General features: G+C 38.7%; 1 protein-coding gene across 3 annotated transcripts in view; it reads left to right on the top strand.

The window, feature by feature from the left end:
• The window catches only part of Rpgrip1l (RPGRIP1 like), a 108,971-nt gene that overhangs the window by 15,915 nt on the left and 80,741 nt on the right, over window positions 1–12,315 (top strand). For all 3 annotated transcript variants that reach the window (XM_013354629.2, XM_026777284.1, XM_026777283.1), the window contains 2 exons: window positions 8,780–8,885; window positions 10,934–11,080. In XM_013354629.2, the coding sequence (XP_013210083.1) occupies window positions 8,780–8,885; window positions 10,934–11,080 (253 nt within the window). The remainder of the gene's footprint in view (window positions 1–8,779; window positions 8,886–10,933; window positions 11,081–12,315) is intronic.

The following is a 12,315-nucleotide window of genomic DNA, read 5'->3' on the forward strand; positions in this document are numbered from 1 at the left end:
AAAAGACACAGGGTGGGCTGGAGAGATGGCTCAGTGGTTAAGAGCATTGCCTGCTCTTCCCAAGGTCCTGAGTTCAATTCCCAGCAACCACATGGTGGCTCACAACCATCTGTAATGAGGTCTGGTGCCCTCTTCTGGCCTGCAGGCATACATGCAGACAGAATATTGTATACATAATAAATAAATTAAAAAAATAATGACTATAAAAAAAAGACACAGGGTAACAAATTGTATAAAAAACCCAGTAAGTTTTCTAACTTTAATTTCAGATAGAGTGTTAGGTATCGCTTTTTTAAAAATAAGAAATAGAAAAAATAGGGGTTTTATTACAGGAATTGAGCTCAGGTCCCCAGGCAGCAGGGCAGCAAAGGCTTTCCCCACTGAGCCCTTTCACCAGCTCTAATCCTGTCTTCACAAGCTAGCCCTGCATGATGAAGGATCTAAGGAAATACATGGAACAGTAGACTTAGGTTGTGGTTTTAAAGGAAGATTTTAATTTTAATTTATATGTATGGATTTTTGCCTGAATATATGTCTGTACATCATATGTGTGCCTGGTGTCCTCAGAGGCCAGAAGAAGGTGAGGTCTCCCAAGGAACTGGAGCCACAGGTGGTTGACAGCTACTGTAACAGCGCTGTGAATCAAACCTAAGTCCCCTGAGGAGCAGCCAGTGCTCTTCATCACTGGTCCATTTCTCTAGCTCCAACTTGTTTTTTTTTCCTTGTTTGTTTGTCTAAACATACTAAAAATATATATGAAAAGTCTTAGATTTAAAAGATTAGTATAATTTATAGTTATATTAGAACTGTAATATGTCAAGCTATATTATATAAGAGGATCCTAATGTCAAGTAAAATTATATAGTATTCTTTTAACATGGCCTAAGAAAGATGAATATTTTTGAGAATTATATATAAGCTAGGGGCATAATTAAAATCCTGGCTTTACATCACCTTTAGTGACAAGGCATTAACCATGTTCGCCAGAAAGAACTACTTTAGACTCGGCCTCCTTAGGAAACAGGGCTGGCTCCTCGTGAAGGACAGGGCCAGAGTCTTGGACCGCATATCTGAGAGTATTTTCTTAGTATTATTACCAGCATTTATACTTGATATTACCTGGATAGAAAATGCACTGGGGGGCGGGCTAGGAACATGACTCAGTAACAGTGAACACCATGCAAGCTTGAGGATCAGTGGCTAGATCCCAAGTACCCACGTAAAAGCCAGACATGGCGGCAGCCTTTGGTCCTGAAACTGAGAAAGCAGAGACAGGGAATCCCTGGGACTTAGCAACTAGTCACCAAGCCCAGGTTCAGTGAGAAACGGTGTCTCAAAAATTAAGGTATGCAATTGAGTAAGATGCCAAACGTGGGCCTCTCTGTTCTACACATTCACACACACACCAACCCCAATACACACACTTTTACTCGGGGCAGGTTCAGGCTTGACATGTCCGTGTCAGTTTTGCTCAGCCATTAGGCGAAGGTTATCAGGGACTACTTTTCCTATTACATTCTTCAAGGTGCCAGACAATTAGACGGACTGTGTTAACTGTTCCTATTCCAGAGGGGTGTGGTCATCTTAGAGCTATACTTTCGATAACTAAAGATGGGCGCCACAGGTCCTCTAACCCTAGGACACAGCAGAGCAGAAGGAGGGTGCAGGCAGGACCACATGCTTTCAAGAGAAGACAGTGTTTACCTTGAAGTCTAAACCACGGCCTTCCACGGGGGCAGATGACCCACATAAGAAGAGCAGTCTCTTTTTACCACATCAGCGATTAGAAGTAAAAACGAAATTGTATGATGAGCAAAGGAAAATTCCTACAGAAGCCAAAGAAATAAGCTAGTTAGTACTTTACTCCAATGATTTTATAAAACTAAAATCCACATTATCTGCTTAGAAGGAAAGATACATCTGTTGAACAGCACGTTGTTTCTTGAATACAGTTTTTGAAACTAAAGAAATAAAGATCTACAAGACATTTTAGCAATTATGTTTACTTGTAGCTCAAAATTTTATGTGTAACAGCAATGTTTTGAGGCTAATGGAAAATTGTTGAAAAACTTAGGGGAAAATGTAAAACTTGGTGTAATTTACTGTAGAGAGAAATAACAAAATGGAAAACATATTTGAACTCCTCTTCCACTGGTACATTATTTCAGATTGAAATCCTAGAAGTCTGATCTGGATGTTGGACCCCTTGTTCTCAGGCATGAACCTAACGTAGCTGTAATCTGCAGAGTGGCAGCAAGGAGCCTTTCATAGAGCAGCACAGAAACTCTCCGTAGTATGTGTTTAATAGACCAGTTTGGTTTGGCATCAGCTTGACATAAACTTTTGGTTATCCAAAGCCCTTAATTGCTTTGAAGTAAAATCCCAGTGCTGCTCTTTTTTATTAAAGTCATGTTTTTTCCTGTTGTTGTGGTCTATTTTGGAAGACTGAGTTGTGATTTTTGCATATGTTCTACATAATGCCTCATTAGCAAAAAAATCTTGTATCATTTACAAGTAGCCTGAATGTCTGTTGTTTTGAACAAAAATCCATATTAAAATTTAAACAATATAAAACTGCACATTTTCTGCTTATTAAAAAGGCTGTCTTAGACTAAATGCAAAGCAGTAACCAGTGGGCACATGGATGTGAGCACTGAAATCAGAACAGTTTCACCTTCTATTTACTTTTTCAACTCCAAAAATAGTTATACCCTTAGCAAATGCGTAACGAGTTTGTACTTTCTTTAAAGACAAATATTAGGGCACTATTTATTTTCTTAATTAAACATCATGTAAGTGCCATTATGTCCCAAGGGAGGAAATGTGACCTCTATAGTTTCAGACTCTGACTTGCCTTGTTCCCTCTGGCAGACGGCAGACTGTCAAATTCTGAACTAAGAGGTTCTTTGCAGCCGTGCATTATAAGAAACAGCTTGGCCTTTGGGCCTTTCTCTTCCCTTTTGCAGGAACAGGATTACTTCCTAGCACTCTAAATTCTCTCCCAGCATTTACTTGGTAAAACAGTGAACTCACGAACGGCAGAGCAGTCGGTGAGCACTGCGTGCCTTCTGCCTTTAACTTATCTGAGTATGGTACCAGAGCCTGTTCTGCAGCTTGCTACTACATAAACCCTTCTCATGCTCTCCCCTCCTCTTCTCTCTTCCCTCTCTCTCCCTTCCCTCTCCTTTGTCCCCAATTTCTGTTTCCTTCTTTACCAGCCTCTGACCCCTCCTTTCATCCCCTCCTTCTCTCTCTTTCCCTCTCCTCCCTTCCCTCAGTTCCTCCGGTTCGCATTTGTGAGTTGTTTTGTTACTTCACCCACTGTATACTTAGGAGACTTGAAAGCATCGGAACATCCTCCTATATAACAGATATTCAGAACCTTTAATGAATAACACAGTAGCTTCATTCAATACTGAATCCATATCCATATCCAATTTTTTCCTGATTGCTCCAATATCCTTTATAGCTTTTTTTAAAGTAGTACATTTTTTTTTCATCTAGGATGCAACCGAAGATGGTGTTTTCATTGCCATGTCTTTTAAGTTTTCTTATTCTAAAGTTGTCCCTGCTCTTTTCCAGTTCAGTGACAGCTGTTTGCAGAATACCCCTCAATTTGGATTTGCCTGATTGCCCAGTCCCCTAATTTAGAGGGCACATCTGGTTCTCTGATGGAAGGATGATGGGGGCCTGGGATATCCATGCAAACATTATTATGCGGGGAGACGATCTGTCATTTTTAAAATACCTTCAGGTTCCCCTGTTGTTTCGAATAACTTAGAATGTGTCCAGTGACAAATATTATACCCCAAACTGTGTTATGTTGTCCCTGTGTTTTATATTATTAGTACTGTCTAAGATTTTCCTGGATAACAACTTAACACATTCTTCCAGTGCTCGTGGAAATACTCAGACAGTGCAGGGGAGGAAGATTTGGGAAGGGCTCTTTAAAAGGAGAAGGTCACTTGAAAGAATGAGAAAAACTTAGCTCTTAAAACTAGAGTTGAGTGTTGACTCAATATCTTAAGTACTTTGTCTAAATGTCTCATTTTTCTAATAAATGAATTTAAAAAATGGGTAAGTGGCTCCCTACTCTGTAAAGAAATCATTTATTCCCAAATAGCTGGAAGATTTGCCTACCCAACACTCTTCCTAACTTTTCAATTTTTTCATTTTATTGTCATCAAAACCTCTATCGTTCCATTCATTCTTTCTGATAATTGTGAGTTAACCTGTTTTTGCACTGGATTGGAGTAGTCTATAAAACTGAATTTAAAAAATACAAAATCTTCAGTTCTCGTTTGCAAGGTTAATACACGGTAAAAGTACATTTTCCTCTGGGTTTTTGGAAATACTGGCTAAAAAGTCCCAGATTCCCATGGCTGTTACAATAAACTTTCTATTGAAATCTATTAAACTTGATCCTGAACATGACCATCTCTAGAAGGTGAGCCAAGATTTAGGTTACTCTTGCCCCAAGCCAGTTCTGAGGACTACCCCTTCTCCTCACATCAGAGTACATGCATACGGGAAGTCTGTCAGATCTGTCCCTCCATTCCTCTGGATGGTGACAGTAAGAAAGTGCTGGAGTTGTGACTTGTTCTTTGTCCCAACACCAAGAGAACTAACTATTCTGTATTAGCAGATTAAACTTAGATAGTTTTGTGTTCCTTTATGCATTCTTAAATCAGGGAGTCATCTGTACCTAGGATTGCAAGTAGTGGATTTAAACAGAACCATTATCCTTTATGTCTACTCTTGACAATTTTAGGGAATGTCACTGTTCTCTTTACTAGAAGCTTTAAAACATCCATTGCAAGGAAGTCAGGACCACGAGGGGGTTGGTCCACCCACTGAGACAGTGTGCTTGAGCTAATGGGAGCTCACCAAATCAAGCTGGACTGGGACTGAATGAGCATGGGATCAAAGTGGACCCTCTGAATGTGGTTGACAATTGGGGCAGACTGAGAAGCCAATGATAATGGCACTGGGATTTGTCTCTACTGCATGTACTGGCTTTTTGGGATCCTATTCTATTTGGATGCATACCTTCCTAAGCCTGGATGGAGGGGGGAGGGCCTTGGACTTCTCATAGGGCAGAGTACCCTGCCCTCTCTTAGGACTGGAGGGGGAGGGTGGACGGGGAATGGATGGACGGGAGGGAAGTAGGAGGAGGGGAGAAAGTGGAAATTTTGATTGGTATTATTTATAAAGTAATAAAAAAAGGGAAAAAATACAGAGACCTTTAAAAAAAAAAGAATCCATGCTAGTGTTTTGTTTCATTTTGTTTTCCCCTGTTATCGGTGACCCACATTTCTTTCAACAATATGATAATCAAGTCCCTACTGCTGTTTGGAAAGAATATTAAAATGTTTTTAACTCTGATTGCTTTAACTTTATCCCATGGACTCACGGTGACCCTTTCCATTCTGTCTCCTAAACATCTGACCTCACTGCTTCCCAGAGCCTCACAGTGCAGCTTCTGTGTGATGGAGTCGCTCCCCATCCTCTGCAGTGTGCTGCTCATAATCCTCGCTGGAGCAAGGAATGCAACACTGGCAGCTAAGAAGGGGAGGCCAGTGTCTAGGGAGTGCAACATACGAAACTTCAAGTGTAGCAATGATTTCTGCCTCTTAAGCCTTTGCATTAGACTATGCATTACATAGTCCACTGAAAGTTCTCTTTCTCCAGTATAGCTGAGGTTTTAAGTTTCTGCATTTATTATGGCGCCCAGTAGCAAAGCTGGAGTCAAGTGTTTTCAAGGCTTCCATTCGAAATTTTTTTTTCAGAGTTTATTGCTTGGCTGTTTCAAATTATACAAGAGAAAGTTGGCACACAGGTTGTTGAGCTGGGTTACTTTTTTCAACATAAAGTCTAATTTATTTCAGCTTGTTTTTAATCTAGAGAGGAGCCAACAACTTTTCTCATAGTTTTAGAAGATCCAATCATAACTCAAAATCTTATCTATAAAAAGAGAAAGCAAAAGAAAAATCACTGCATTCTCTGACTTAACTGTTTACAGTTTTTCAAAATCCTTGTTGAAATTTTGAGAAATTGATTTTTATAAAAAGTTAATTAGAACTCTTAATATCTGTCTGCAGATTATTTTACTATGCATAATGCAGCCCATACAAATGGTTGCCCTGCTGTCAGAGTCCGTCTGAATGTTGTATTGTGCATAGTTCATTCCGTGAGAACAGCACCATCCTGAAGACTTGGTCCTGTCTATGTAAAGGGCAGTGTACTGTATAGAGGCCTCGGGGAACATTGCTGATGCATTGCTCCTACATCTCTTCCTCAAAGGAAGCCAACCCTAGGCTTTGTTCACAGACATATGGGTCTAGGACTGGCTGCTTAGTGATGTCAGTTGTTCCCCCTCACTTCTAACATCCTTAGGGGCCTTTTGTGACATCTCTTTCCTGTCACTCCATCCTTACTCTTTCCCCAGAGTTCGTCTATGTAAAAATGTTGACTTGTTTATCAGGTCTAAGGTGGTTTGGTTGTACATCATGAACACCATGCCACAGATATCATGGTGATAATTTTAATGTGGGTGTACTTTATATCTCTGACCAGCACTTGTGACAAATTAATATCTTCAGATTATTGGCATCAGAAGATATGTAGTCATAGTAATCAGAATACCTACTACCTGCCAAGCCCTCACGTGGGATTGAGGTTTTGCATAGTCTAGAATAGCTGTGCTCTGTGGTAAACTGACTTTGTACTTAACATGCCATTATTCTTGATATCAAATACAGTTGTGTTCATGTCCAGTGTTGGGTGTCATTGGTATAAAACGCTCTGCCTCTTTTCTTCCCAATATGTTGGAGTCCATACCCCCAAAGCATTCAGGGCAATGCTCAGTAGAACTCTTTCAGCCAGAATACTACAGTGTTTAAAGCACTTGCTCTCCTTTGCAATACAAAGAAAATTCAGCATCAAATTTTGTAAAGCCGTATGACTGAACTGATTGTTGAGATTTAATTGTTTGTTATTAATATTAAACTAGTTAATTTTAAAATATAATTGATTCTTCTTGGAAATTTTGTTTTAAAACCAAATTTGGATTTGATCCTTAGCACCTTCCCTACCCCAGTAAAAAGAACAAAAAACTGAGAAGGGGTCTAGAGAGATGGCTCAGCAGTTAAGAACACTGGCCGTTCTTCCAGAGGACCTGGTTTCCAGTCCCGGGACCTATACTGCAACTCATAACCATCTGTGACTCCAGTCCCAGGATGTGTGAAGCCTCCTGCCCTCTGAGGACACAAGGCACACACCTGGTGCACAGGCATACATAACAGCCAAATCCCCATAATACAAAAGATTAAGACAATAGAAAATATAACAAAGAATTTATATTTTTGAGTCCCTTCCTGTCCAGTATCAGTAGATGCTACACATTATTGAGTGGTTAAACCAAGTAATTCTGGGGGAATAAGTAAATTGTATTTAGATTTCAAATATTTTTTCATATTTTGAATGAAACCAAATTTGAATATTTTCTTTATTCTTTATTTAAAATATATTTTTCTTCATATTGCATTTTAGTGGAAAAATGTAAGAACAAGGAAAATAGCAATAAGCACACTGTTGAATCTGTGCTTAGAGCTGCTAGATAACTTGTTTGAGACACATAATTATTTTAACATTGTGTTAAGACTGTGCCCTGGGAAAGATCCAAGCTCTTGGACTTGTTTATCTTCTGTGTGAGGACAACTAACTGTGCAATGCCAAAATACAATGAACTTTCAAATATCAAAGAGGAAAACTGAGTATTTCAAGTCCTCAGCTGGTTTACAGATGTGTGAGCTTTGTAGTGCATTTGCTGGTTCCATTGGGCCTTGTGACAATGTTTCCAATATGTGGATGCTAGGTAAGCCTTAGAAGTCAAATTACTTAGTTTAAATGCTGAAATAATTTTCTGAATTTAAATTTTTTTACCTTTATATTTTTTAAAGTGAAGTCTTAAAATCAAGGCTTCACAATTTAAAAAAAAAGTTTAAATGAGGCATTAAATTAAGGGAACTTTTTTTCTGTCAGGAAAGTAAATGCCTTTTGAGAACAGGTATTCATTTAGATCTGTGATTAACCTTTAACAAGATCTTCCTGTTAAATTCTACATTTGCTTTAATCTCAGTAGGAAAAATACAAACTAGTATTGCAGCATATAAGGTTTCTATATACCCTGTGGACATCAAATAATCTCTTACAGCTAAGGCACATCTGCAACGTATTTAAACGCCAGCTTCGGGCATTATTAGTAGAAAATGCTAAGTCACTTTTTTTGGAAATATTTGAAAAGTTGAAACTCCAAGAGGAAACCCTAATAAATGATAATCTTGTGATGCCGTGTGTGTGGAGGGAGTGATGGGGAGATGAATGACGGTGGGGTGCCCCTTCTGCACGTAAGGAACCTAGCGTGGAGTCCGTTTTGGAAGCGTAGAGTTTGCTGGGAGACAATGCTGGCTGAAAACGGATGGTTTTATCCAGTTTTTCAGACCATCCTAAAATAGCTGTCATTCTATACTGTCAGCTTGATGAAGCTAACATTGCCATCAAGTTTGGAACTCCTTTCAGATTCAGAGGGTCTGTTTATACACCTTCCAGAATGGATATTGACTGGTTTCAATCATCTACCATAACTTATAATAATATAAAATTTTAGAGGACTTATTTATATACAAGTAAATCAACCATAGGTATGTGTTTGTGTTATTGTTGTTGTTGGTTTCCTTTTAACTTGTATTCGTTTTTTTCTTTTTCTTAAACTTTGAAGGTCAAATATTCGAGACAATGTAGAGCTGATTAAACTCCATAAACAGCTAGTGGAGAAAAGCAATGCTCTTTCAGTCATAGAAGGAAAATTTATTCAGCTTCAAGAGGTACTGTGATTATTTATTTTATTCACAGATGAGAAGGATTCAAAAATAGTATTCAAATTGTACTTTTAATAATGGTCATAATGCTAAATCTTTATTTTAATATGTGCTTTATTAAATGTGTATAATTTCTCTTTGTATATTGTTCTTAACAGTTACTACCTACCTACTTAGGCTTTTTATAAATAGCTAAGTCATTTTACCAAGTGCATCTGTCATAAATCCCCTCATGCCCTGAACATTCTTTTCATCTCCTTTTTCCTGAGCTCACATAATGGCCTGAGTACTGAAGATGTCTCAGCGCCTGCGTGCACATTCACTTTCACATGTGTGCAGCAAAGACCAGAGTAGCGAGCAGGTCAATAATTACATTCTGTTGAATCTTTCTTTGATGTGAACTTTTATTTTCTTTTTCTTTTTTTTTCTTTTCTTTGTTTTTTGTTTTGTTTTGTTTGTTTTTCGAGACAGGGTTTCTCTGTAGCTTTGGAGCCTCCTAAACTAACCAGACTGACCTCAAACTCCAAGAAACCCTCTGCCTCCCAAGTGCTGGACTTAAAGGCGAGCCACCACCGCCCGGCTTATTTTGTGTTTCTTGGTCACCACCATTACCAGAAAATATTTGAGTACCCATTATATCAGCTATCAGCATATTTATTTTAAACTTTGACAATTCAGTCTGATCTATTTAGGCTTCACCAGCCTCAGGGTGATTTTCAAGTGACTGTAGGTACACAGGGATATGCCCCCACAGAGCTACTGCTTATTGGCATTGCGTAATTAACAGAAGTCCTGCGATTAATGAACTCCAAAGCATTCCAGATGATCAGCATTTATATTAAGTCATGCTTTCTTTAAAGTACAGAGACAAGGAAAGCTGCCCATTGATGTAAAGTACAGGGTCATATCGTGCCTGTTTCACTGTTGAACTAAGTGGTTAAATACCTTTCAGACAAGCTGAGTGACATCTTCCAGCCTACAGGAACCTCCTGTAGTGCCAAGTATAACCACGTTCCATATAGAAGCACAGATTTGTAGGAGAAGAATCTGTTTTGGGAGTGGGAGTGTTACCTCTGTCAGTGTATAGATCGGTCCCTCTGGACTAAAATACATGTGGACAAAGCAGTTTCAAAACTGCAGAATTAAGGGGGGAACTGAAAAATGATTTTATGTTCTCTTACTTCTCTGACTATCTTGATTCCCATGTAACAGTGACCCCTGGTGTATTTGTTCACATAACAAAATAACAAGTGCCTGCTACATTACAGGTACATCTTTTGGGAACTAGTGTAAGGAAAGGCTTGAGAGGTGGAGGCCGACAGCCTCAATGAAGTAGGGAGCTCAAAGGAAAGGCTCTAAAGGCAGCCTGCTCCAATAACATAGCGATAGTGGAACTGATCTGAATCTTCCTAATATGTCTTAAAGGCTAGATTTCTCGTAGGTGAGCTAAAAAGCCTTCACTCGGACTTACACAGGTGACTGTTTCAGGTTATGATCAAATGGTGTCTACAAAATGCCTTTTTATAATTAATAACCTGTTTTATTTAGTTTTAAAAGAATGTATTATTTAAGTATGTAAAATTGAATATAATCATGTTCACATATAAATTTTTTACAACTTAAAGATTTGTAAATATTTTTGCAGAATTATAAAAATGTCCTTGTATTAAAATTAAAAGCTAACCATTCAAAATTGTTTACTTTGCTCTAATGGCAAATCATCCAGTTTCCGTGTCGGTGATGAGTGTTTTTTCGCTCCATGCTGAAGCACTTTTAAACAGCATGTCAAACCACTATAACCCTAGTAAAAGGGGGAAAATTAATTGCTGAAACTAGTTTATATACTGGTCCCTGTCACCAAGTCAAAGCCTGGGGACAGTAAAGGGGAGACAGTCTGTGAGCCTCTTCTTCCCTGTGTTACAGCTCCAGGGTTTATGACCTGAGGGGTAAACTGGGCAGTGTAAACGTCCAGGATAAAGCCGTGATAGACTCGCGATTAGTTATTCAGAGCAAGTATTTAAAATGCTTGAGTGTTTTCTCTCTCTGGTTTGTAGAAGCAAAGAACGCTCAGGATCAGCCATGATGCCTTGATGGCAAACGGAGATGAGCTAAATATGCAGCTTAAGGACCAGCGCTTAAAGTGCTGCAGCCTGGAGAAGCAGCTGCATTCGGCGAGGTTTGCAGAGAGAAGAGTGGAGGAGGTGAGCTCCAGGACAGTGGGTCATTTTTGCATGAAAATTTCTCTGGAACTGTTTTGAAAAGTAAAAGAGAAACAGTTCAAAAAAATTTTATGTCAAAGTCCTGCACTATATATTTGCTATTGTGATACAGCAGCATAGAGTAGGTAGTACAGAGTATGAATGGCAGGCTGAGCCTTCCAAACACCCGCAGATGCACTGAGAGCCACTGTTTATCTAGGATTAACGAGCCTTGAGTGAAATGAAAAGTAAGGTGATATCGCATGGCCTAAGGAACGGAGCTTTCCTAAATACGACTTCTTAGTCCGTGAGACACAAGAATGGAATCAGAGGAATGACGCCCTCCTGAGGGGTGTTAGGCTCTACTGTGTCAGCAGTTCTGTAAAATACCTTCTTTCTGGGCGGTTGTTTGAAAACTTACCCTTCTATCACTGTTGCCACGTATGTCTCCCAACCAGCACAGTGTTTTTCTGTGTCTATTGCACATATTCCTAAGGAGAGCAGAAATGGAGTAGGTGTTTACATTCTGCTCTGCACCAGGAGAATCTCCTCCTGTCTCTCACTGGCATCAAAAGAGAATGTCGAAAGTAGAGATGACTTTTAAGTTCTCTACTCAATAGCAAAAACAGAAAAAAAGAGCGCCTACAGAGCATATTTACTAATAAACCCTAAGTACTACAGGATAGCAATCCACATTTTACTCATAATGATCTAATAACTATGATACCTGAAAATTATATTTATTTCTGAAAATATTATTCATTAGGATAAAATAAGAAATATGCATTATTCTTATGATGTGCTACCATTTATAAATTCCAGGTAACAAGAGAAATTGTGTCTTTAAATAGTGATTAACAAACTTATTTGAATCATGAACTTAAAGAACAGTTAGTACTCATTTTTTATGGACCAATTAGAAATTAATACAAAATGAATATAGTGATGGAATTCATCGTGGTAGAAAGGAAAAACTATTATGTTTCCAGGACCTTAAGAGAAAGCTCTTAACACATTCTTTATTGAGTTCTGACTCGTGTTGCCATAAAGTAGTGTATCCGTTTCTACTAAATTAAAACAGGAATATTAATTTCATGTTTATTTAACAACATGGAAGAAATCAACACTGAATTGAATGCAGGAACTGTATGTGGTCTAGTCAGCAGCAGCATAGGAATGCAGACTGAACGAGTGGCTGTCCCCTCCTGGTTTTCTTATAGTGTGGTTTGATATGATAA

Source organism: Microtus ochrogaster, unplaced genomic scaffold (genome assembly GCF_000317375.1).
Source record: "Microtus ochrogaster isolate Prairie Vole_2 unplaced genomic scaffold, MicOch1.0 UNK54, whole genome shotgun sequence".
NCBI lineage: Eukaryota > Metazoa > Chordata > Mammalia > Rodentia > Cricetidae > Microtus > Microtus ochrogaster.